The sequence below is a fragment of the Podarcis liolepis genome (genome assembly GCF_965112155.1).
Source record: "Podarcis liolepis genome assembly, chromosome: 9".
Lineage (NCBI taxonomy): Eukaryota > Metazoa > Chordata > Lepidosauria > Squamata > Lacertidae > Podarcis > Podarcis liolepis.
The window spans coordinates 12161592-12188984 of NC_139564.1; the positions used below are offsets into that span (position 1 = coordinate 12161592).

The window sequence follows — 27393 nt, forward strand, 5'->3', positions numbered from 1 at the left end:
CTTTGGGTTATACGGCGGGCTGGGAACATTCGATCCCTTTGTCATCTCGTGGAACACCCGGTGCAGAATGGAGATTCTCAGGGCGGGTGTGATGCTGCAGAAGCCTGTGCTTTCTCGATGAATTATTTAGCCCTGTTGCTCTGTGCATCAGTTGCTGACACTTTGCACTGTCAATACCAGCCCACCACACTGTGTTGCGTATGACAAGGTAATTTCCCGCAGCTACAAGTCCTGTTAAGTGAGAGGATCAAAGCCTCTTGGGGAGTAAAAGGGGTGCACTTTAAATCTGTCAGATGTAATCAGACTGAGCGTGCTTGTCACACGGATTTTCTCCTTTATTTTAGAAAGGGCAGAACCCTGGCTTCTTTGGGAAAAGAGGTGAGAGCAAACGAGAGACTTCACTCGCAACATTTTCTTCTTGGACTGCGTTCAAATGACCTAAGGTGAGCAGTATATAGGTCATTCTCCGGAAAGAGGCGTGGCGTGCAGAATTCACAAGTGTTTTATTCTATACTATTTCTAAACCATTTGTGTGCAAGGGTGCTCTTCTGCAAAGGAAGATACAGTTTAGTTAGGTTATGCAGGTGTATCTCAGAATTTATTCCATCTCCATAATTCCTGGCAAGTTCTCATTGTTCGCATGTCACCCACAGACCAGAAGTTCACTATGTTTCTTAGAAAGCAAGTCAGGACCTGTCTGACTGTTGGGCAGAGGGAAGCAACAGCCTCAGGTGGCAGCAGCAACAGCATCTCTTTGGATGTTCTCCTCTGTTGAGGGACAAAAGTGGGAGTGTCCTGCACCCCCTAAACTAGCCAGTGCCCCTCATTGGGGTATCCTGCTGCCGATATTGAAGTTTGAGTTGGGTCTCAGTCCAGTCACCTTCTGAACATGGAAGCACATGGGACGCCATCTTGTCCTTTGCCTCAGGCAGCGAAATGTCTAGGACCAGCGCTGAAGGAATCAGTCACCATTCTGATAGCAGGCAATGGTACAAGGCATCTGCCTTTCAGTCTGGGCCCAAGACAAAGTGCTGGTCATCACCTATCTGTGAACAGGTTACCTGAAGGATCACTTCCTCCCACAGATATCTACCCAGAACATGAATTTTTCCTCAGAGGCCCTTCTGCAGGTGCCCAACCAAATGAGATGAGGTGGGTGGATATTAAAGAAAGGGCTTTTTAGGGGGTGTCATCCCAATTTGGTGGTGCTCCACCCCCAGAGAGGATCACCTGGCAGCTCCACCCATTTTTATTTTGCCAGGCTTTTACATTTTGAAAGCACTGAATTTTAGATCCATAGTTCAGTGCTTTATTCTCCATTGCTGCTTTTTTATGCTGGAATTTGTTTACTGTTGTTATTGGTCTGTGATTATAACAACATTTATAATTGATTATTATGATTATCTAATGATTACATATTTCCACCCCCCATCGTTCAGCTCAGACAATGAGGTCCAGCTCCAAGGGCCTCCTGGCAGTTCCCTCACTGCGAGAAGTGAGGTTACAGGGAAACAGGCAGAGGGCCTTCTCGGTAGTGGCACCCACCCTGTGGAACACCCTCCCATCAGATGTCAAGGAAATAAACAACTATCTGACTTTTAGAAGATATCTGAAGGCAACCCAGTTTAGGGAAGTTTTTAACGTTTGCTGTTTTATCGTGTTTTTAATATTCTGTTGGGAGCCGCCCAGAGTGGCTGGGGAAACCCAGCCAGATGGGTGGGGTATAAATAAGTTGTTGTTGTTGTTGTTGTTGTTGTTGTTGTTGTTGTTGTTGTTGTTGTTGTATGATTAGTATAATGTTTTCATGTTTTATTTTTTTGTAAGTCACCCTGAGACCAGTTATTGAATGGTGTGTAAATGCTGTTGATACATGCCTGCCACCGGGATCACCAACCTGATTGAATATAACGAGGAAAGGATTTCAGTTCAGCTCCGGGAAGCGGAAGATGTAATGTAAATCACACTGGCTTTGTGCTGTTAAACCATATCATGCTGCCATTCCCTTGCACGACTCAGGTCTCCAGGGTAGGGCTGTACTTTGGTTGCTTTGTGTACGACAGACCCAGGTTCAATCCCAGGTATCTCCGGGGACGGCTGGGAATGTCCCCTGCTGGAAACCCAGAATAGCTTCTGTGGCGTTTGTACGGAGCCCCCAGTCGTCTCACGGACCGTTGACCCGTACACCACTAATCCGCTGCCACCAGCCAGGTCCTCCCCGGTAAAATCACTTCAGTCTCAGTCAAGTTCTCAGTTAATAAATAAGAGTGTCTTTTATTTCAGACCCAAACAAACTTTTACAGCAGACAGGGTGGCGCTGTGGGTTAAACCACAGAGCCTAGGACTTGCTGATCAGAAGGTTGGCAGTTCGAATCCCCGCGACGGAGTGAGCTCCCATTGCTCGCTCCCTGCTCCTGCCAACCTAGCACATCAAAGTGCAAGTAGATAAATAGGTAGCACTCTGGCGGGAAGGTAAACGGCATTTCCGTGCGCTGCTCTGGTTCACCAGAAGCGGCTTAGTCATGCTGGCCACATGACCCGGAAGCTGTATGCCGGCTCCCTCGGCCAATAAAGCGAGATGAGCGCCGCAACCCCAGAGTTGGCCGTGACTGGACCTAATGGTCAGGCGTCCCTTTACCTTTACTAAACGTTGTTGCTCTTTACTTTCTTAGTCTTATTTTCCTCTATCTCTTCTACCTCCCCACACTCAAGAACCCACTGACCTAACTGACTCTCTATTACCAACTGCCTTTCCCAACCAGCCAACACACTCCAACCAACCAACTACCCCCAACCAACTCCACCCCAAACTCCTTTTATAGTCCCACTGACTCCACCCCTGCGGGTCCTGACTGTGCAACCGATTTAACTATTTCCCCTCCAGCACTCTCTCATATATGTTAACATCACAGCCTCTGCCAGTCAGTGCAGACTGTACAGAGCTAAATGGACCAATGGCCTGATTCAGTATAAGGCTGCACCTTATGTCTCCAAACCCTCATAAAGAGATATATAAATGGAGAGATTTTTTTTTTTGTTTTCTTCAGTGTGGACCTGTAAAAACCTAAGTAAGTTGTGCTCTGTGTTTGTGTGACCATGTGAGTTGTTACAAATCTGAGAACGGGGCTGGGAACAAGCTGGCTTTAAACATACACAGCCTGGCACAAGAATACTGCTGTGTGTGAGAGCAATGTCATTGCCAGTCCTCCAAAAGAAGCTTGATGGGGTGTGTTTTCCCCATGCATCCACTCCCCTCTTCTGTTTCTTTCCAATTTTCGCTTTGCAATCCAGGGACGCCCATTGGAAGGGGGATACATCTCATCTTGGAGTTGCCACAGCTTGACCCATCTGCTGCATGGAGAACCAGGGAGGAAGGAAGCAGCCCTGATGGCCACAGGAACCCAGTGCATTAATAGAACATAAGTGCTCAAGCAATGGCACTGGATCTGTGGCAGCTGTTTGTTCAATGTTTCATGCTTTTAGCCACATCTGCTCTAAATGAGTGTTAATATTGCAATGGCATCCACTAAGGATGGGCTCTGTCAGCTTTGCTGAGCATCAGTCTGACCTCGGTGACAGCCAAAGAGGGCTCTGTTCCACAGAACCAACCTTGCTTTACAAAAACAACAATAATAAAGGTCTTCTTGGGATCCTCCGTCATCCACCATAATGCCCTGCTTCCTCCTCTCTTCCCTCTCCTCTCCCCCCACTCCAAAAAGAGAGAGGGGGGACATTGATTTTTTTTCCCCCAAGGAGAAAAATTGCATTTATTTCTAGCACCCTGTCCAGCAATGTCAGATAACAGTTTATTCATCCCCCGGCCCCTGGATGACATTGAAGCATATCAACAGTGACAAAAGTATATTGAATAATTATCTTGAAATTAATACATTATCCCAAACTTAAATAAATGTCATCTGATCAATATATCTTGGAATGGAAAGGGAAGAGAATGTGAAGGGCATCGCTTCATTATTCATTAATTTTAGAGTAATGTAGGCAGATGAAATGGTTATTTCAGAGGACTGCTATTATACTCCCTGGCATTTTAAATAACTCCCAAGATTTAACAGTATATATTCCCCTGTCGGAGAAGCGTATAGAGATTAACACTGTGGCTTCCAGATTTCTCAACAGAGCTGCAAGGGGTTTGCTCATACCAGGCATGCAATCTGGGGGGAATGGAGGTCTAAATCAGTCTCTTCCAATGGGGCTAGCATTGAAGATTTGAAGATGCTCCCTGTCTGCTTTGCCTTTTGCATTTTATTTCATGTTCCATTCCCCTGTTCATCTCGTGTTTGGCCCTCATCCAGTCCATTATCACCTCCAGACACCTGCCTTGCCCCACCTGCCTCAGATATGGAAAGAGAGATAGAGCGCTATCAGCACAATGATGTCATGTCACTCCAGTCCCGCCCACCCACCTCTGATGACTTCACCTGGTGGTTTCATGGAAATCCAGAGTGGGCAATGCAATTTAATGTGGACCTCAAAATGCTGTACACACATTCTTGCTTTCTGGATCACTTTTTTGGGAAGAGTATCTTCTTCTGCACTGTGTGTGCTTGAGAGAGTTGGGAGAGACATCAGTTTGCCCAGACAGTGCAGAAAAAGAGCCACACATTCCTATGTCCACCTGACTCAGGTTCTGCCCAGTTTTGCTCCAGGTCCACCCACGGCCAAGGGAATATGGTGAGAGAGAGAGAGAGAGAGAGAGAGAGAGCGCAGTTCCCCACCTCTGGGGGTTGGTTACAATGGGGAAAAAACAAAGCCTTCAAATACTCTGTAGCACAGAAGACCTGGGGCTGAGAAGTTGAGGTTGGACTAGAAGACTATTGTGGTCCCATCCAACTATGATTGTAAGCCAATAGTGTGTGCAGATTTGATGATGATAATGATGGTGATGATGATGATAACGATGACGATGATATTCTCTTGGTACATATATCAATAGGGACGCGGGTGGCACTGTGGGTTAAACCACGGTGCCTAGGAATTGCTGATCAGAAGGTTGGTGGTTCGAATCCCCGCTACGGGGTGAGCTCCCATTGCTCAGTCCCTGCTCCTGCCAACCTAGCAGTTTGAAAGCACCTCAAAGTGCAAGTAGATAAATAGGTACTGCTCTGGCGGGAAGGTAAACGCCGTTTCCGTGCGCTGCTCTGGTTCGCCAGAAGCGGCTTAGTCATGCTGGCCACATCACCCGGAAGCTGTACACCGGCTCCCTTGGCCAATAAAGCGAGATGAGCGTCGCAACCCCAGAGTTGGCCACAACTGTACCTAATGGTCAGGGGTCCCTTTACTTTTACCTTTACATATATCAATGCCATACAGGTGGCACAGCCAAACAATCCTTATATGATGGCAAAACTTAAATGTTCTCCTTGGTATGATACATCTAATAAATTCATGGCAACATACAACAAAATTGTCAGTCTTTATTTGTCCCCTAGAAAGTCTTAGTCTCTGTGTTATCCACATGTGCTTCTGCTATCAAGGTTTCACTCACCCTTTTGCATCCTTCCAGTATTTAGCCACCATCATACATTCTTCTAGAAGTCCCTGTTCAGACCACTAGACTCATTAGATTGTGAAGTCCTAACAGTGGGTAATCTCTTGAAACTGAAGCCAGACAGCAGTCTAAAATCTACAAGCATGAAGACATGACCACCACATATGAAAGGATGTCCCTATCTTTTTGCCAGAGGGGTTTAAATAGACTTTTGCCTGTCTCTGAAAAGAGGAGATTATAGTCAAAGTGTGTCTGTCACCAGGGATGAGATTCAGTTCTCAAGCTGTCTGTTGCCTATCACTTGTTGGTAATTTTCATATGGTATTGTTTTACCAATATCCTCATACAGAGACATTGCAATTGCTAATCAACTACAAGTAAGAAGAAGCTCTTAGCTCTGGTACATATCACAGCAATTTATGACCAAGGGCACACTATCCATCACAATTGCAATGTCCCAGAGGACTTTCAAGCTCTTAAGTTTCCATAGCTAGCTGTTGCAAGGAGATGTAATATTGCTCTTCTCTGGTTGCCAACTGACAGCCTATTGCCAAGTTCTGATGTATGATCTTGGAGATGGCTTTCTCCTTTGACGCCAGCATTGGACGTCCAGCTCCTATGTGGCAAATGAGCTAGTATTTTGATCTAGCCTAGAATCTACGATTATCCAGGACATATTTCATATCCTGGGGGGGGGGGAGGAGCAGGTCTTGGTTTACCATGGACAATATTAAAAGCAGTGACTCAAGCAAAACAGGGGAGGGACAATCCCTGCTTTCATTAGATTGTCCCACTCCCTACAGCCCTCGCTTCCCTTGAAAAGTTATCCTTAGGGGGCTTGGTGTTGATCCACTTTGCCTTTGTGGGGTAGTAAAGGTAAAGGGACCCCTGACCATTAGGTCCAGTCGTGACTGACTCTGGGGTTGCAGCACTCATCTCGCTTTATTGGCCGAGGGAGCCAGTGTACAGCTTCCAGGTCATGTGGCCAGCATGACTAAGCCAATTTTGGCAAACCAGAGCAGCACATGGAAATGCCGTTTACCTTCCCGCTGGAGTGGTACCTATTTATCTACTTGCACTTTGATGTGCTTTCAAACTGCTAGGTTGGCAGGAGCAGGGACCAAGCAACAGGAGCTCACCCCGTAGCGGGGATTCGAACCGCCGACCTTCTGATCAGCAAATCCTAGGCTCTGTTGTTTAACCCACAGCGCCACCTGCATCCCTTCTTTGTGTGGTAGTGATAAAATAGAGATAGAGTATTCCCAACTTTCCAGGATCAGAATTCTCAGGCCCATGAATAATGGCTGACACTTTCTAGCAGAGGAAGCCAATGTGGTGCTCTCCTAGAGTTAAGGACTACAACTCCCAACATTCCTGATTGTTGGTTGGCTAGTACTGATGGGAGCTGTAGTCTTTAAAATCTAGAGAGCATCACATTGACTACTACTGCTGTTTGGCTTTTTTTAATTTCCTTGTTCTGGATGGTTGCAGAGGCAATAAATGATACAATCAGCCAGTCCACAACAAGGCTTCATTTAAAAGCTTGATTCTGTGCTCTCTGAGTTGAACATGTGCGTCCTTCCTTTCTGGGTTTGAGAAAGAATAAGTTTTCAAGTGACAAATGAATCAATAGATGAAGTTGATAAATGTATCAATTAAGTGAGCATTAACACAGCATATGACTTCATTAGTTCTGTCTTTCCATCTCTCTTATGGAATAATTTATTCACTTAGCCAGAAAAATGGAAGGGATGCCAGAGGTCATCTCATCCAATCTTCTGCAGCCTATTGAGACTGAAGGCAAGATTGACACATTGCCTTGGCCTCTAACATCCCTGAAAGACACTGAGCTTGTCTCCCATTCATATTTGTGGTACTTGCGAAAAACCCACATGTGGATTGGCTATCCTCAGTGTAGCACAACCATCCTATTACAGAGTGAACCACAATGAAGAACAGTTGCACACCAGCTGAAGGCCTTTCTGCTACATTTGCTTTTTCCTATGCCTTCCCACCTTAATCCCAAATTTTGAGGTGTGCCAAAACAGGTAGGACTTGCTATTGAATGAAGAGGAATGACTTCCTCACCCACTAGATCATTGCCCAGTAATTGTGCTTGTCCTCAGATGGGGAAATGCTGGAAGTGCAGAGACTGAGAGATGGGCACCTGCAACTTCAATAACTATGTAGAAGAGCTAATTTTTTTTAGCAAGTGTGCCTTGCATGACTGCAATGAGCTTCATATATTGTGACTTGTGTCTAACATCCGCCCAATGGGCACCAGCAGAAGCACTGACTTGCACCCAAGATTGAGGGGGCCTGGCGGTGCGGCACACAGGAAAGATGTCATGCTGCAATGCACGTCGCATTTGTGTGACATCACGTGCACAACACACAACACATGCACGGTGTCACATCGTCAGGAGGAAGCCAAGCTTGGAGCCCAGTGCAACTCGGCTTCAGTGGCCAATGGCTCCTCCTCTCTTGTGCTCAGGAGGAGACGAGTGCTGAAGCCACACCATGTCTGGCCTCCTCTGGCCCCTCTACACTGAGGAGGCTTGACGCCCCTTCCCAACAGATATTGGGAGGAGGGGGCAAAGACACATAGAGTTGGCTTGCCTGGGCACCAGCCACCACTGATGAGAGTGACAGACAAAAGCCTTTTCATTGTTATGATGTTTTACTTTTTACCACCTTGTGGGATCCCGCTCTGCCAAATGGTGTACAGTGGTACCTCGGGTAACAGATTCTTCAGGTTACAGACTCCACTAACCCAGAAATAGTACCTCGGGTTAAGAACTTTGCTTCAGGATGAGAACAGAAATTGTGCGGCGGCAGCATGGTGGCAGCGGGAGGCCCCATTAGCTAAAGTGGTACCTCAGGTTAATAACAGTTTCAGGTTAAGAACGGACCTCCGGAACGAATTAAGTTCTTAACCAGAGGTACCCCTGTAGTTTGTTTCAACAATTGCTTCTGCCAATTTGTTGTTGTTGTTGTTGTTGTTTGGTTTTAACTGATACAGATCTGTATCGCAACTGGCACCTATATCAGATTTGAACTGATTACAGTATATGTATGTGCTGTTGTTGCTTTAGACTGTAGGGATGATTCTTCATTGTGATATATGCAACTGATTTAACTCTTTTTATATATGTACCTGTTCTATATATGTTTCCATTACATTGTTACTCATGCCAGGATACCTGATGGGAAGTGGTTCATAAATGAAATATTATTTTATCACCACCATAATCATCCTTTTGTCATATTGTTCAAAACCAACCTAGGACTTTAAAACGAACCAGAGGCAGCACAGAAATATTTTAAATAAATGTGCAAACTAAGACTTTGGCAAGTCAGCGCCGGGAAAGTGTTTCACCCCTGAAGGGCAGGAACTAAGAATGCATTTTATTGTGTCCCTTTGGGCTGCCTCTCGGTGGATAGGGCATTACTGAGGATAAGAGGCTCTCTGTGAATCTCAGAGATCGTAAAGGGACACAAAGGGAGAGTGGTCTTTAAGGTATTAATTGCCCAAGGGATCATTGCTCAATGGCAGAGCAAATACTTTCATGCAAAAGATCCTAGGTTTTTATTTGATTACCTAAAACATCTATACAGAGCCAGTGTGGTGTAGTGGTTAAGAGCGGTAGTCTCGTAATCTGGGGAACCGGGTTCGCGTCTCCGCTCCTCCACATGCAGCTGCTGGGTGACCTTGGGCTAGTCACACTTCTGTGAAGTCTCTCAGCCCCACTCACCTCACAGAGTGTGTGTTGTGGGGGAGGAAGGGAAAGGAGATTGTGAGCTGCTTTGAGACTCCTTAAAGGGAGTGAAAGGCGGGATATCAAATCCAAACTCTTCTTCTTCTACATTGCCACTGATTTTTCAATTCCTGGGCAGTTTGCAATGAGTTTAAGACACAACAATTAGTTTGGGATGGGGAGAGCAGCAGTGGGACCCGCCCCTGGAGTGAGCTGGATGGGGGACAGAATTCAAATCCATTTGCATTTATAGGTGAGTCTACCTAATTCACACGAGAACCAAAGCGCAGACACCCTTTGAAATTTCCTGGATTAAAAGGCCCTTTGTACTTGATTCAAGCTCAGTTGCATCCTGCCCAGCGGAAGAGGGGACTGCGCTGTTGAATTCCTACATTTCCTTCTTCACTTACTTGCTTAGGGAAATCCTGGACATTAATAGAGAAGAATGTAGTTTTGTTTCCATGCTAAAAGCCCTTAGTATAATTATTATTTCTCCGGTTTAATCGTTATTGCACAGCTACCTCTTAGCCTGCAGTGAACAGAATCCTTGTTGGCTTTTAGGCTCATCGTTTAAAAGTGGAGAAATAAAAATTCTAGCGGTGGCAAATTGATTTAACTCACAGCCCTCCAATTTCATGCAGCTGCATGTGTGACATTTAATGCAAATTGTGAGGAGATGGGGAGGGAACCAGTTTGCCTATTTGCAAATTATTTGCAGGAGAGCATAAATTCCCAGCTTGCTGCTAAGCCTTTGCTTGGCATTTGTGCTCGAAGTCACATTTAAGGCCTTGAACTTAACATGCTTCAGTGCCATTAATTCTGAACCTCTGGAACATGGTGTGTTTTGCCTTTAAGAGACACAGATTTATACACAATGTATATGGCGCAGGATCAGGCTAATGCCTCACCTGGTCAAGCGTTCTGTTCCCACAGTGGCCAACCGGATGCCTGTGGAACACCTGCAAGCAAAATCCAAACACAAAAGCACTCTCTTCTCCTGAGTTTCCAGCAACTACATACCCTCCAACATTTCTCTGATGAAAATAGGGACATCCTATTCAATCATCATCATATTTATACAAACCCCGCCTCCCCCCATCTGACTGGGTTGCCCCAGCCACTCTGGGCAGCTTCCAACATATATAAAAACATAATAAAACATTAAAATAATAATAGTAATTATTGTTATTGTTATTGTTATTGTTATTTATACCCCGCCCTCCCTGGCCAATGCTGGGCTCAGGGCGGCTAACACCAAATATATAATACATTAAAACAAACAATTGATTAAAACACAGCTCAAAATCACAGTAAAATCAAAATAAAATTAAGTGGCCAACCCAAGAATCACAGCCATGATGGTGGGAATATTAAATATTTGCCAGTGCTGGTCCCATATGAGCCAATGGAAAGAGTCAAGGGTTACGAGGGTTTCATGGGGAAAAGGGGGTCAGACTGGGCCTGGACCAAAGGCCTGGCGGAACAGCTCTGTCTTGCAGGCCCTGAGGAAAGATGTCAAATCCCACAGGGCCCTGGTCTCTTGTGAAGAGCGTGCCACCAGGACAGTTCCAGAGCTGGACTGAAATGGATCCAAAGCCAATGTTTCATCCAGATACCTACCAAGCTGTTCAGCAACCGCTCTCTCAATTACCTTTGTTGTTGTTGTTTAGTTGTTTAGTCGTGTCTGACTCTTCATGACCCCATGGACCAGAGCATGCCAGGGTACAAAAGGTTCGAAACCAGGCAGTAATTGGATAGATCTAAAGGATCTGATGATGCTTTCTCTAAGAGCGGACGCACCACTGCCTCCTTCAACACCCTATACAGGGCTTCCTTCAGATGTCTTCTAAAGGTTGTATAGTTACTTATCTCCTTGGCTTGGAGGTCGCGTAACGCCATACCCTTCAACATTTCTCCGATGAAAATAGTGACGTCCTAAGGAAAAGCGGGGCATTCCGGGATCAAATACAGCTTCTGTAAATCTGGGACAGTCCCTGGAAAACCAAAATGCTTGGAGGGTCTGCAACTAGTATTGAAAGGCATGGTGCCTTCAACAGCTGTGGAATGAGGGGACAGTGCATGAGGGCACTGGCACAAACATTCAGCATGTGGCTAAAGGAAAACAGAGGAGTCAAGAACCATTACACATGAACCATTACACATAAGGCAGCTTTCTGTGTTCCTATGAGATGCAAGCACAGGGTTGGGTCCAGACCTAGTTGCACTCAATGCATGCCCATTGGAATCAGTGAGACTTGTGTTAGCCCCTGCAGCTCTTTTACACTACTAGTATACTCTTCAACCATCCCAATTTGAGTGGAACATCCCAGTTATAGAAGCCATCCCAGCTTCTGATCGGATCCTGGAATGTCCCTTTTTATTGGTCTGGCACTGGACCAAAAGGCTCTCATTTTATGGTCTCACACTCTTGCACAAATCAGCTGGCTCCTACAAGAGCTCTGGACCCAAAAACAAGCTTCCTGATTTTGATCAGCAGGATGTCAGAGGGTATGGGGTAGGTTGACATTTTCTATGAGCAGCAGTGAGGAACCTAAAAGCAGTGTTGTTGTTGTTGTTAAGTCGTTTAGTTGTGTCCGACTCTTTGTGACCCCATGGACCAGAGCACGCCAGGCACTCCTGTCTTCCACTGCCTCCCGCAGTTTGGTCAAACTCATGCTGGTAGCTTCGAGGACACCGTCCAACCATCTCATCCTCTGTCGTCCCCTTCTCCTTGTGCCCTCCATCTTTCCCAACATCAGGGTCTTTTCCAGGGAGTCTTCTCTTCTTATGAGGTGGCCAGAGTATTGGAGTCTCAGCTTCACGATCTGTCCTTCCAGTGAGCACTCAGGGCTGATTTCCTTCAGAATGGAGAGGTTTGATATTCTTGCAGTCTCCAGAGTCTCCTCCAGCACCATAATTCAAAAGCATCAATTCTTTGGCGAACAGCCTTCTTTATTGTCCAGCTCTCACTTCCATACATCACTACTGGGGAAACCATAGCTTTAACTATATGGACCTTTGTTGGCAAGGTGATGTCTCTGCTTTTTAAGATGCTGTCTAGGTTTGCCATTGGTTTTCTCCCAAGGAGCAGGAACCTCCAAATGCTGCCATCATCCCTTACCACTAGGATCCTGGCTGGGCTTGATGGGAGATAGAGTAGGCCCCCTGAATTCAAACTAGATACAGCTAAGTCTGGAATCAGCTCTCAAAGTGAATTTATTCCTCTTCCTCCCCCAACCTCCCCCTCCCCGGAGAGTTAAGTGCGGAAGAGAATACAGAACAATTACATTCTGAAAGCAAAGCTAGGCCTAAGGTGCTCAGCCTTCCAAAACCTACAGAGCAGACTGCGCCAGCGATGTGCTAAAGGGGCTTCGTGCATGCCAAGCCCAATGACAATGGGAGCTATTTGAATGCATTTCAATACCAAGGATTGACCAAAAAAAAAAAACACCCAACCACCATCAACAATTGGCAGCAAACGAAATTAAAAACAACAGCATAAAATGCCCTGGAAACGATTCACGGCTGAAAGTGAGGCATGGCTGTTGGAGAGGAGAGGGAGAAAGAGAAAGAGAGCAGCCTTTTCGTGGGGGTTGTGTGTCATCGTTGTTGTTCTCTTTTCCCCCCCTCCACCCGCCACCCAAACACTGTCTTAGGCTTGCCCCACTGCCTGGATGTTCAAGTCATCTGTCGAAACATCTGTGTTTATTTTGCATGACAAAGTTGTTCTTCGGCTTTGACAATTTGGGACCTGCCGGTTTTGCGGCTCTTCCACAGGCTCCTGCGGAAAGCTTCTGTGGCTGGCTTTTCCTTTCTCGATATAATACATATTACATGATCCCCATCCATATTTAATGACAAGTGTGCAATAGTTTTTTAATCTTTATAGCTTTAATGTGAGCGAGCGGTTTTAATAATTGGCGCTGCCACCGTGGCCTCTTCCCAGAAATTACCAGGAAAACTGCTGTGTTTTCAAACCCCCCTCGGTTGTGCAGGAGTGGGGGGCGGCGGCTGGGGGCTGTAAATTACAAAAACTAGGTTTCTAATAGAGTTGGCAGCCTCGCCTCGCTCTTTGGAAGTGCCAACCTGTAGCAATAATCAAAGACAGATGCCTTGACAGTTTGCAACAAAAAAGTTTTTGTGATGAGACGGCTCCAAGCTTCCAAGTCAAGAAAATTACACAGCAGGAGGGAGAAGGCCTTCAGAGACTTCCTGTCTATATGCTCATATATATTGATGTTTATATTGTACAAATGGCATCCTGAAAGAACGTAAGATGAGGAGGGAAATTCTACTGTCTCAAATTGGCCTCCTGTTTCTTCCAGTGGCCACAAGCAAGAGAAGAACCACAATCCTTCTCTTCATTGCCTGGAAAGGGCACTGTGATGAGCTATGATGGAACCCAGTTAGTTTTTCCAAAGACTGATGATTATCGGCTTGTGGTGCCACAATAGAAGAACTTTTTCTCTGTTCTTCTTGGATGCTCTCCCTGACAAAATGTAAGAGGCTCCATCAGCGTCCGCATTCTGACAGATATTGAAGACACACCCATTGAGGGAAGCATTCCCCTGAACTGAAATTCTGGTTTTATTGTTTTAACAACAACAACAACTCTTGTATTTGTTATGCTTTTTTTGTTTTTTTGTTATGCTTTTTTGCTTTGTTGCCTATTTTAATAAAGGATGTTCTAATGCCCCACCAGCACTGATACTGTGTGTTTTAATTATATATTGACTTAGTAGAGAGCCAGTGTGGTGTAGTGGTTAAGAGCGGTAGTCACGTAATCTGGGAAACCGGGTTCGCGTCTCCGCTCCTCCACATGCAGCTGCTGGGTGACCTTGGGCCAGTCATGCTTCTGTGAAGTCTCTCAGCCCCACTCACCTCACAGAGTGTTTGTTGTGGGGGAGGAAGGGAAAGGAGAATGTTAGCCGCTTTGAGACTCCTGAAGGGGAGTGAAAGGCGGGATATCAAATCCAAACTCTAGCTTTTAAGCTGCTTAAAAGCCATTTGGGCACGTGAGCGCCATATAAATTAATAAATAATAATAGCAGTAATAGTTTCAGTGGGTCTGAGTAGAGCTAACTTTGGAAATGACCCTGGGGGCAGCAGCCATTATGACTACTAGTCACTGAAAGCGTTATTCTCCATGAATTTGTCTAGCTCAGTTATCTCAATTTCCACATCAGTTTGTGATTTGTAAAAAACACTAAAAAGGAAGGGGGATCTGCATGAATTCTTACACATTTTGGGGGTGCTTTCCATCTCATGTGCATGCTTCCATACACATTTTTGCCTAATAGACATACATTTTGCAAACAAATTTCCCCTAATGTGATTTTGTACATTATTTTCACTAGCAGAAGCATTTTTCTCTGCACTTACATACTTTTTAATACCCCTTTTTGTGGGTGTGGGGTGGAGAACTGTGTCTCAAAATCTGGAGAAATGTAGATTTTGAAGGAGAGCTGAGTTTTGGTTTGTGTGCCGGTTTGAGAAATGCAAATGAGGTCGCTTCACCCTGAAATGAACACTTAAGTGCTTTATTTTTCCACCGGAAATGTTTTGTTTCGTAAGTTCATTAGTAACAGTTCATGGACACCAATGGCAAAACTCTTAAAATAAACAGACACACAATTTATCAAAATGTAAGCAAAACCAGCAGTTTAAAAACGAATAGACATAATAGAATTACATGTCTGGGTAGGCTTGCCTTAACAAAAAGTTTTTAGCAGGAGCCAAAAACAAGATAGTTCAGGCTCCTGCCTAATATTAATAAATAGAAGACAAGCTTGACAGTTTCAAAGCTTTTAGTTTTGTATACTAACTACAAGTAAAATAAGCATGCTAAATTAAATCACTTTAGGGCAGGGATGGAGAACCTGTGGATTTCTAGATATTTGCTGGACTACGGCCCGCATAACCCTTTGCCATAGGTTATGCTGTTCTGGTGTATTTTAATTATTTTAATTAATATATTTAAATATGTTCTGGCATGTTTCACTTATGGTTTATATTACTTTGTATTTTATGTTGTTTTTAAATGTTGTAAGCTGCCTTGAATCTTCACTAGAAAGGCAAGACATAAATTCTAATAGTAATACTAATAATGAAGGTTCCCTGATCCCTAGTGACTAGGGATCTTTTTTGCTCTAAATATGCACCAAATAGACCTGTCCCCTTTGGTGGGACCAAGCATGTCAACAAAAGTGAGGGAATATTCGTCAGCTTCCATGAATCTGTGGCCTTCCAGATGCTGGTAGACTACAATTCCCATCATCGCTGACAATTGGCCATGCTGGCTGGAGCTTATGGGAGTTGGAGTCCAACAACATCTGGAGGGCTATGGGTTCTCCATTCCTAGCTGAGGCCTTTTATATGTACAGCGGTGTTAATGTAGGGTTGGGAACAGAAGGGCAGAGAGAGGCTGTGTAAAGCGTATTTGCAAGCATTTTATTCAGCATCAGGACAAAGGAAAAACATGTCTGCTCGCCTTCGTGTTCAAGCAAACAGCATAAGCAAAAGCTATACACACAACAGAAGTTCCCAACAAGCTGTGCTGTGCTGGAATGTAAACAGACATGTGACATACAACAATCCACACGTCTGTTCCTCTTAAGGTGGAATGGAATATCGTAACAGGCCCATCCATGAGGCAAACTGAGGCAGCTGCCTCAGGGGGTGGCATCCAAGAGGTGCTGCCAGAGACATGTCCCCACCACCACCACAACCACTACCACCAGAGAAATGAGATGTGAATTCTGGGTTCCAGTGAGATCTCACAAGAGCACCACAAAATCTCACGAGACTCTGCGAAATTGGGCGAGAGCCCCACTAAGTTCTGCAGAGGTCTACGGGGGCCTCGTGTGATCTCTCGCAAAATCTCTCAGAGCTTTGGTGTGATCTCACCAGAACATGGAAGCTACAACCACACAACCCTGGTAAGCGAGGCTTTGGAGCGAGTGCCAAGGTGGTCAGGCAACACATGCATGACAGGTCAACATCTTACTGTTTCACCTCAGGTGGAGGAATGGGATTGGCCACCCCTGGGTGTGCATCCTTCTATGTGTGGGTCAGATAATAAGGTAACAGGGTCATTGGGGAATGGCCTTTCCTGAATTCATTGTCAATAAACCTCCCTGAATTGGATCAGAGTCCAGTCAAAGTCTTATGTTGCTCTCTTGCTCTATTATTCATCTCCCTTTCTGTACCTTTCCTATGTTTTTCCTGGTCCATATCTTTGTGGCAGCACTGAAGTAGGGCTCACCTTTGGCGTAGCTCCTTTGGGATAGGTGCCCCAGAGCTGGCGCAGCTGTGCCACGTTCAGCTGCTCAGAGTCCTTCCAACCACAACCACCCCCATCAGTTCTCTCATTGGGGAAGGAACAAAGGGATGCCTTGTCACAGCCCTACTGCTGTCCAAAGGTATGCAATGGAAGTCATGTGACAGCCTTTCTTGTTTCAGGTTTCAGGAAATCACAAGAGAGTCAGCAGTCGAGTTAGCAACGTTGGATATGAAGTGCAGATGGGCTGCTCTGCGCCAGATGCTGTTATAGTTTGGGCTCAATAATTACATACCTGTTAATAACACAGCAAAAGAGGGAGAGGAACAAATGAAAGGAGCAAGAGGAACAGAGGGTTTGCAAGAGCCAACAGCGCTACGCAGGGGCTGTCCGGAGTTCAGCCTACACTCGAGTAGGACCCTGGCAGAGACACATGCCCAACTGGCATGTTCTCTCCCTCCTGGCCATTCTTTCGGGAGCTTCAGGAGCTTTCTTCAGCCCAAACATCACAGCGACCAATGCCAACAGACATCGGCACACTTAGGGATCCGCAGAGTCTTCACAACTTGCATGACAGACCTCAGCATTTTGGCTAATCTACTTTATTTACATAAACACACACGGAGCACTGCAACATGGCTCTCTCTCTCTCTAGCATCAGACAGCATAGACAAAAAGAACAAAGGACAATAGTCCCACTTCATGGAACATAGTAACACAAACATCCTGTTTCTGTCACTTCCCACTCTGTGGAGTCAAAACATATACCGTCATGTGAAAGTCAACATTCCCATGACTGCAACCATGGAGCAGGAATTCTAACAGGGGCTCCATGAGACCTGATGATCAGCTGATTGTGGAGCACTGCGAACCCAGGCTTTGCAAATTCTAGCAGGACCTGCAAAGTGCCTTTTTCTTGTCCCACACTTGACATCATGCAGTATGTCAGGTGTGGGTCAGGTGGGTGGGTGTGGCTTAGCAGATCCAGCCTTAAAGAGGAGACCCCATGGTGCCACTAAGTAAGGCTTTCACCAGCAAAATGGAGAGGCGACCCATTTTTTTACAGTTCCCTACCACCGCCCACACACTCCAACCTCCCAATACATGAATTCTCTTGAACAGGGGTTGGGGGCTGCAGAGAAGAAGGGAATTGCTGAAAATTGCATCCCTCCATGTTCTGCTAATGGCAGCCTTAACATCATCGGAGCAGCACCGTCGGTGACAACCTCAAATAATAGGAAGCTAAATGCCTCTCAATGCCATTGAAAGATGGGCTGCTTAAAAGCGTATGTCAGAATTGTCCATTCTGCAGAATTTTCCGTCGCTTTCCCCTTCATTAGGGAATGCCTCAGAGGGATTCCTTTAAAGGCTCTGTCCTTTTCTGACTCTAATAGGCCCAAAGGACAAGGACAGGACACATTAATCAAGATTTCATTACACCTGGGGCAGAAGGACTGAAGCGACTGAAGAGGGGAAATTGGCAAAGGATGTTTTCATAGCAATGAGGCACGTTATCCCACGGTGTCCTGCAACAGGTTTTCCACTTATCCATCAAGCTCAGTAGTGCCTACACTGACTTGGCAGAGGCTCTCTGAGGTTTTAGGCAGGGGTCACTTCCATCACGACCCAGAAATACCTGGGATTGAAAATGGAATTTTCTGCATGCAACACAGATGCTCTATCCTTTCCCTCAAAAATGGCACACTCCTCTCCCTCATCCCTCTTTTTTTTGACATTGTAAGGATATACCTAGTCATAGCTGTCAACGTTTCCCTTTTTTAAAAGGGAAATTCCCTTATTCCGAATAGGATTCCTCGCAAGAAAAAGGGGAAATTGACAGCTATGCCTATGGTTCCCCCTGAGTTGTGAGGAAAGATAATGATTTTAATGTCTCAGTCCAAAGGCAGAAGTTCCTGTTGAACTAAACCCAAAGTTGGTGCAGTTGAGGGTAGCTGCCTTGTGACCAGTGTAGTCAAACTGAAATTTGCATCCTGATTCTCCCCTTTTGCTTTCGTGCTCTCCCTTAGTGGAGACGGGCAGTGTATACTGTGGGGGCAGGTAATAATTAAATCATAGAATTGTAGAGTTGGAAGGGACCCTGAACATCTAGTCCAGCCCCCTGAAATGCAGGAATATGCAACTCTCCCATAGGGGGGTTGAACCCGCAATCTTGGGATCAGGCCCGTTCGCTTGGCCCCGGGACCGTTAAATTGGATTTTACACAGCATTTAAGCTGAGCAACATTGGACCAGCAGAGCTTGGTGAAGCATTTTAGGGTTCTTTTTTATGCAAATAGCTCAGTGGTATGCAAGTCATTATCATATTTGTTGGGATAGTTTATAGACTTCAGTATTAATTAGTTGTGACATTTTAAAAAGCAGCACATATAGGTAATTTCGTTTTTTGTTTTTTTTTACCAGTTCTGCTTTCTACCAACCCAAATCAATATGACAGCTACTCCATCTAATGAGGGGGCAGAAAAAGAAAGGTTAACTAAAACACCATCCGTCTTCTTTCTGGGCAAGCCAGGACAGTGACAGAAATGGACCGGGAACATTGCTTCTCATTAAGAATAAATGCAGCAAAACTGTTCCTTCTTCATTACCACCCATTTCCTTCTGGAAGGAAACCCAAATGGACTTAAAAACTTTACATCACATTCCTATGTAATTTCCACTGTATTCAAAAGGGCTTACTCTCTGGTAAAATTCTAGACTTAGGCCACACTCACAGAGAATCATGGGAACTGTAGTTTGTGTACGGTGCTAGAAGTAGTAGCTCTGTGATGGGTAAACTATGGTTCTCAGCAGTGGTGTGTGGTCAGTGGAAAAGGCTAGTCCCCTAAATGTTCCCAGTAAATTAGAGTATTAAAGTATTATAGCCTGAAGCCTCCTTCACAAAGCCCAGGAAGCTTCTGCCTGGCTTAGGGAGAGAGGTGTGATGCTAGTGGCTCTGGCCCTAAGAAAATTTTCACTGCAAGCCACTGCTTCCCAATGTTCATTGTGGAAGCCACAACTATCAAAGTTGTATTGAAGTGCTTTAAACCTATAAAAGGTAAAGGACCCCTGGAAGGTTAAGTCCAGTCAAAGGCAACTATGGGGTTGCTTATCTTGCTTTCAGGCCAAGGGAGCCGGCGTTGTCCATAGACAGCTTTCCGGGTCATGTGGCCAGCAGGACTAAACCACTTCTGGCGCAACGGGACATCGTGACGGAAACCAGAGCACACAGAAATGCCATTTACCTTCCTGCCACAGCGGTATCTATTTATCTACTTGCACTGGTGTGCTTTTGAACTGCTAGGTTGGCAGGAGCTGGGACAGAGCAACAGGAGCTCACCATGTCACGGGGATTTGAACCGCTGACCTTTTGATCAGCAAGTCCAAGAAGCTCAGTGGTTTAGACCACAGCGCCACCCGCATCCTTTTAAACACATATGATATACAATAAAGTATTGCAATTTACTGAGTTAACAATAAATGATTTGAGGTTTTGAAGATTCTCCTGTGAAAATAAAGCAAGTTTATTTTCACCACCAGTGCACAATCCTTATAAAGGACAAAAAGGTGACCTACATCTTAGAGATCAAGCATCTCCATCAGCTCCCCTGAAAAGCCAACTCCATCAGGCCTGCTCTCCTTCAACTGTCACCTGTCATTCCAGTAGGCTGCCTCCGTGGGAGAGATGAGCAGTAGGGCTCCTTCCATTAGCTCCTTCCATAAGCTTCACGGACAGGCCAGTTCCATCTGCCCCCCAACTATTTCCATTCTAGCTGGTCATCGTCAGAACCACCATTTTACCTTAAGAAATGGTTCCTGGGTCTGCTTCACCCCTCTTCCCTCCCTACCCCTTTTTCCTTTTGCATTGTGTCTTTCAGATTGCAAGCCTGCAGGCAGGGGTTGCCTTATTCCAACTGCTCGCATGTAAGCTTTCGTGAGAGCCTTTTTGCCTAAAGAATCAAGTATGAAACAAACAAACAAACAAACAAACAAACACAAAGCTATCATATAAAGATAAAGAAAGCCAGCTGTATAAAAGCAGGTGAAACTAAATAAATAAATAAATAACTCAGACTACAGTGCAATGGTCGAGTTGAGATTCTTGCATTGCAGAGGGATGGACTAGAGATGATCCTGGGGTCCTTTCCAACTCTACAATTGTATGTTACAGTCTCGGGGATTGGGGTGGAGAAAAGAAAACCAGTGTAAAAAAATGTCTGCATCCCCCACAAAACGCATGATAGTTCCTTGTGGCAGAAATAGTGAAAGCTGCCTCAGGTGAAAACAGTATATACTGGTATCAGCCTCTGGCTCCTGGCTATTTGCCCACAATCTCAGAAACTATTATTTTAGCCCTTGGGTAACATTTTCACAACTATGGTCCTCGATCTGTCTGATGTCCTCCAGCTGATTCTAATCGTAGCCTGCAGGACATTTTGTAGGGATTCTAACGGTGCTCCCCTTTGCTGCTTTCATTCCCAACGCGTTGAACTCTTTGCGGAGATTACCATAGCCTTGAAAGGAGTAGGCACACGGAGTGAAAGGGAAGGTCACAGTGACTAAGAATAGGGGAGAAGTTGAGACTCAGCTTGCATTTATAGCCAGATCTATCGAATGCACCGTTTCTGAAACAATGGGAGACTCTCATCTGAACTTTGCAATGCAGTTCTCCAATCAGTCAATGTTTGCAAAAACGCATCTATTAAGGGGAAGTCTGCATTATATTGGGGGCAAATGGTTGCAGAAAAAGAAGTGTACTTTAATTAAAACTGCATCCAAAAAATGTATTTAGGAGTAATTCACAGTAAAATGCTGGTGAATTTTCATGAGGATATATAGTTAGATGATAGATAGAGATAGAGATAGAGATAGAGATAGAGATAGAGATAGAGATAGAGATAGAGATAGAGATAGAGATAGAGATAGAGATAGAGATAGAGATAGAGATAGATGATAGATGATAGATGATAGATAGATAGATAGATAGATAGATAGATAGATAGATAGATAGATAGATAGACAGAGATAGATGATAGATAGATAGATAGATAGATGATAGATAGATAGATAGATAGATAGATAGATAGATAGATAGATAGATAGATAGACAGACAGAAAGACAGACACACATCTAAAATTGCTGCAATGTGAACTCAATTTAAGATTGGAAAAATGAAAAACTGAGAGAACCAAAGACCCTTTGCATTCCTAATGATGACGAACAGCTACACTAATTGAAGTCAGTCTAAACCCTATTAAACTCTCATTGCTCCCAACTTGGGACATCTGATAACTGTAGCTTTAAGAAAATGAGAGCTTTTAAGAAGACATTTATGGCATTCTTTAGGGGAAGCCATGACATTCCGATTTGAAATGGATGGGAATTCACAGCGTATGGCTGCATTCAACAGGGGTACCCAACATGGTGCCCTGCAGACATTGTTGAACTACAGCTGTCATCATGCCCAGCCATCTGTCATGATGACTGGGGCCTATGGGCACAGGATTCCAGCTACCCTGTACACATTGGTGTGCAGTTTCCATCCTGGTGTGCTGAGGAGCGTGCTTGCCATCCCATAGAACAGGGGTGGAGAACCAATAGTCCTCCAGATGTCAACCGAAGTTAGCATGGCAATGGGCAGGAATGATGGGAGTTGTTACTCGACAACATCTGAAAGGGCACTAGTTTCCCAGCCATACCACAGAATAGTGTGTGAGCTCATGCATGTTGAAAAATCAAGGCTTACATCAAGGGCAAATTTCTCTGTTTTCTGAACATATGCAAGATCACAGCATATGCTCCACATCCCAACCTAGACACAGTCAATGTATGCATGTTGGTTTCTCTGCTTGATCAGGGGCCTGATCAAGAGTTCCTGGTCATGTACACAGAGCTTGCATGCATTCATGTATCGGATATAGATTGGAAAATGTTTTCTCTATCAGCATTTAGAGGGATCAAGCTGTGATGAGGTGTATTCACATTTTTCTATTAAGCGGAAATCACTTCCGACGATCATTCTGTTATCTGGATAACTAAGAAAAATACAGGTCACTCTGTCATTCACTCACCTTCCTTCCTTTAAAAGAACCCCATACTCCAGAATTTGGCTTCCTTTCAATCCCCGTTCAAAGGAAAACAGGTTTTGGATATCAAAGATTCACCAACAGCGTCTGCACAAGTGAAGCAGCTTGATAACCCAATGCTAGTTCCAGAAGCTCAACTGGCTTCAGCCACAAGCCAGGAATGTAGCATTGCTGGTCCCAGAATGTGGAATACGCTTCCAGTGGAAATTTGGCAGTTATCCTTACTCCTAATTTTCAGGTATCAAGCTGACAGGTATGTTTAGTTGTTTAACCATTTGAAAGATGAGTCAGTCATTATTATGATTATTTTGTATTGTTTTTATGACAATTTGTGTATTATTTCACTTGTGCATTTTGTTGTATACCACTGTGGGTTAAACCACAGAGGCTAGGACTTGCCGATCAGAAGGTCGGCAGTTTGAATCCCCGCAACGGGGTGAGCTCCCGTTGCTCGGTCCCTGCTCCTGCCAACCTAGCAGTTCAAAAGCACGTCAAAGTGCAAGTAGATAAATAGGTACTGCTCTGGCAGGAAGGTAAACTGTGTTTCCTTGCACTGCTCTGGTTCGCCAGAAGCGGCTTAGTCATGCTGGCCACATGACCCTGAAGCTGTACGCCGGTTCCCTCGGCCAATAAAGCGAGATGAGTGCCACAACCCCAGAGTCGGCCACGACTGGACCTAATGGTCAGGGGTCCCTTTACCCTTTACCTTGATATTTTATATGAGAAAGTCTAGAATTTTATATATATACAATTTTTTTACTGCTCTCTCACCCCCTCCAAAAAGAACCTTTTAAAAAATGTTTCATAACCAGTTCATGAACTGCTTGAAATTGTTTAAACTGGAATAAAGGACTTTAATATTACCACTGACAATGAGGATTTCACATTACATGTCGAGCATACCAATTCTCAATATATTAAATGCATATTAAATACTAATTGTGTTAAGCCATCTTATGGGTGCCAATCTGCTTATTGCTACTTTTGTTGCCTGTTTGCTTCTTAAAGTTAATTTAAGTCAAACTTTTCTTCTGAAAAAAATAATAAAAAGGTAAATATATTCAAGTCCTCGTTTTACGATAAAAGAGTTTAGTGTGACAAAATCTGAGTTTCTTCCAGGTCCTGAACATATCACCAAGTGTTGGGATTTCTTTATCAAGAAATGTTAAGTTGTATTTCTTCATTGTTATTTTTTAAAAATAAATTCTTATAACACCATGCCTATAAAAGGCTCATCACAACCCAAACACCATTCTAACCATTTAAGCATCTACAGTAAAAACTGTCTTTTTTTATTTATCTAAGGTGGGGAAAGATACAAATGCAATCATAACCCCCAAGGCGAAATTTTATGGCAGTTTTCAGAACTCCTCACGATAAAAAGTGCTCAAACCTACAAACATAAAAGTTTCCTATAAAATTTGTTTTAGATACAAGTCGTAAAGCATAAATTTCTTTCCCTTTCCCTCACCCGTCGCACTGGAAGGCAGGCTGGCCCAACTGCTAGAGGTGAATGATATTACAAATCCAGTGTTCACATAATCACCATAGCATAGGCCAACCCACACAAATCTTTCTCGATGTTGAAGTGGTTCCCTGACCCTCTCCACGTTCTTAAAGACTAAGGCAATGTCTTAACCAAACAGTTATTCATCTAGCAGCAGCCATTCCCGTTAACTGCATCGGGTCCCCCAAAAAAGTCAACGTGACCGCAAGATATTGCTGCCATTCGCAGGTAATCATCCTATTTGTCTGTGAGAAAATTTCTTCATAAAAAGGGCAGTCTGGATCTGAACTGCTCAAGTGGGAAATAAAATCCTATGTGAACCGGCTCTCTTAAGAGCATCGTTGCAAACCTGATGGCCGGTGGGACCATTCATAATGTGCCGAGGCCAAGACTGACTGACTTGACCTTATAAATGGTGTGAAGGAAATGAGCAGAAAGAATTTCCACCCTTCTCTCATAGGGATGAGGGACATATTCCATTCAGTTCACATTTAAAGGCAAAACTACCGGACCTCCAGTTTCCAAAACCATGTAGGAACCAACACAGAACTACACTGTGAATTCTCAATCTGAATCTGGCAATGCACTGGCAGCATTCTGGAGGATGTTGACAAGCTGGAACATGTGCAGAGCTGGGTGGCAAAGATTATCAAGGGTCTGGAAACCAAGCCACATGAGGAACGGTTGAAGGAGCTGGGTGTGATGGCCTGGGACTTGGGCTCGGACTTGGAACCAGAGGTTCTGGGGCCTGATCCTGAAGAGTCCCAGTCTGCACAGGTTCCCCTGCAACAAACACCAGCTGTGTCGAGTCAGGGGCCTGAACCTGCCCTGGCTCCAGATGCAGGGATTACCTCATTGCCTTCAGAATGGCCATCACTTACAGCTGCTCCACTACCGGTTTGGTCAGGAGAGGCTGAGGCGGCCCCTGGGTCTGGTAACCTACCAACGTCTCCCGAGCTGCAGAGATTAAGGTTTGAGAGAAGGAGAGACCTGAGTACTCGCAGGAGGAGTGCTCACCTTCAGGCGAGACAGGGAGGTGAGTCGCCTGGGACTGGCCGCTACCATGACAAAGATAGAAGGCTGTCGGACCCCACCCCAGCTTGCGGGAGCAACATTGCTGTATGCTAGATCCTGTACCTGTCCTTGCCTGGTTTCCTGCCTCATGTCCTGCCTTGGCCCTGTCGGGCTGACTCCTGGCGGAACCCTCAGATTCCGGACAGGTCCTGGACCACATTTCACGGGTTATCCCCGGGCCCAGCAAACTGGGTATGTTTCGTTTGGAAAAGAGGAGGTTGAAAGGAGATATGATAGCCATCTTCAAATATCTCAAGGGCTGTCACATGGGAAATGTTTTCTCCTGTTCTGGAGGGTAGGAGCCGAACCAATGGATTCAAGTTACAAGGAAGGAGATTCTGACTAAACATCAGGAAGAACTTTCTGATAGCAAGAGCTGTTTGACAGTGAAACAGACTCCCTCGAGAGGTGGTGGACTCTCCTTCCTTGGAGGTTTTGAAGCAGAGGTTGGATGGATGGCCATCCATCATGGATTCCTGCATTGCAGGCAGTTGGACTAGATGACCCTCAGAATCCCTTCTAACTCTAACACTATGATTCTATGAAAGCCCTGAAGCACAGAAACCAACCCCAAGATCAGATCAGATCAGACTCTCGAGCCCTCGGTGGGAATCAGTGTCATAGAGTTATTCCTCTAGAGTTCACTGTCTGAGCTGCCATGGACTGGGACTCCAAGTGACGCCAAGAGTTTTGCAGATAAATAGTCACCGAGTGTGATTATGATATTGATTCATGAGGTATTTTGCTCCTGTTTATCTTAAAGTAGACTGTAATTACCACTGGGCCTCCCCATTTGTGTCTTATGTAAGAAACTGGCTCTCGGAGTATTAACAAGCCAGCTGTTCACACTCCTTTAATATTTCCCTGTCTCCTGCTCCATTAGACGAGGGCTGGGTCTTTAAGTACCTGCTCGATTTGTTAATTATTAGTTGGCCCTGCGTACAGGGGACTGTCCAATTGGAAAATTTCTCACTTGTGCTTGTCAGTATTTATCATCTGGGATCTCGCCTTGCCACTTTAATGGATACCAATTAAAACAGAGATAAAAGAGCAAAGTTTCAAACTTGTTTAAAGGCATAGAACAATGGAGGGGGTCTGCTAAACTTCAAGTGTACATCGTACAAACCCATGGGTGTCTGCAGAAGACAATGTTTTGGGAGCAAAGAAGGAGTAGGAAGACTGGTGGGGGAGGGATAAAGGATTTTGGCTTTTTGCCCAACATGGCAGAGAATAATTGATTCAATGGGGATCACAGTACGTTGGGAAGACATTCACTCAGCTTGTTGAAGCTGGATTTGCCTGTGCTAATATGTTGTAGCAAGTCTGTCAGTACACGTTGGATTTCCAGAATTTGGTTTTTTTCGACACCTCCCTTTCCATGGAGGCGCAAATTGCAGCTATAACAAAGGCGGCATTTTTTCATCTCCGCCAGGCTAAGCAGTTGGCTCCTTACCTCTCTCGCCCTGACTTTGCCACTGTGATCCATGCAATGGTCACCTCCAGACTGGATTATTGTAACTCACTCTATGTGGGGCTGCCCTTGAGACTGACCCAGAAACTCCAGTGGGTGCAGAATGCCACAGCAAGACTCCTTACGGGATCCTCATCGCGGGATCACATTCACCCAGTGCTATACCAGCTGCACTGCACGGTGGAGTACAGGATCAGGTTTAAGGTGCTGGTTTTAACCTTTAAAGCCCTATATGGTCTAGAACCCTCGTACCTACGGGACCCCCTGTCCTGGTATGTCCCATGGAGGACCTTGCGGTCTTCAGACAAAAACATCTTGGAGGTTCCGGGCCACAGAGAGGTTAGGCTGGCCTCAACCAGAGCCAGGGCTTTTTCGGCTGCGGCTCCAATCTGGTGGAATGCTCTGTCACAAGAGACTAGGGCCCTGCAGGACTTGCCATCTTTCTGCAGGGCCTGCAAGACAGAGCTGTTCCACCAGGCCTTTGGCCAAGGCACAACCTGACACCCTCCTTTGGCAATCCTCACAGAACTCTAGCCTAATGGTTGCCATCAATTTGATTTGAACTTATTTTATAATGAAATGATTTTAGAATGTTGTATTATTTTACTGTTGTTAGCTGTTCTGAGCCCGGCTTCGGCTGGGGAGGGCGGGATATAAATAAAATTTTATTATTATTATTATTATTTTTCATCAATAGCCGAAACAGCCAAGTGTT

The 27393-nt window shown here is 45.0% G+C and overlaps 1 protein-coding gene and 1 long non-coding RNA gene across 2 annotated transcripts in view; both read left to right on the plus strand.

Annotated features, from left to right (window-relative positions):
- Nucleotides 1-4890, plus strand: part of LOC310685966 (uncharacterized protein) — a 30790-nt gene extending 25900 nt beyond the window's left edge. Inside the window, exons 4-6 of the mRNA XM_083459124.1 lie at nt 345-443; nt 1057-1152; nt 3289-4890. Of these exons, the coding sequence (XP_083315250.1) occupies nt 345-443; nt 1057-1152; nt 3289-3340 (247 nt within the window). The 3' untranslated portion in view covers nt 3341-4890. The remainder of the gene's footprint in view (nt 1-344; nt 444-1056; nt 1153-3288) is intronic.
- The window catches only part of LOC310686055, a 448979-nt gene that overhangs the window by 143610 nt on the left and 277976 nt on the right, over nt 1-27393 (plus strand). The window lies entirely within an intron of this gene.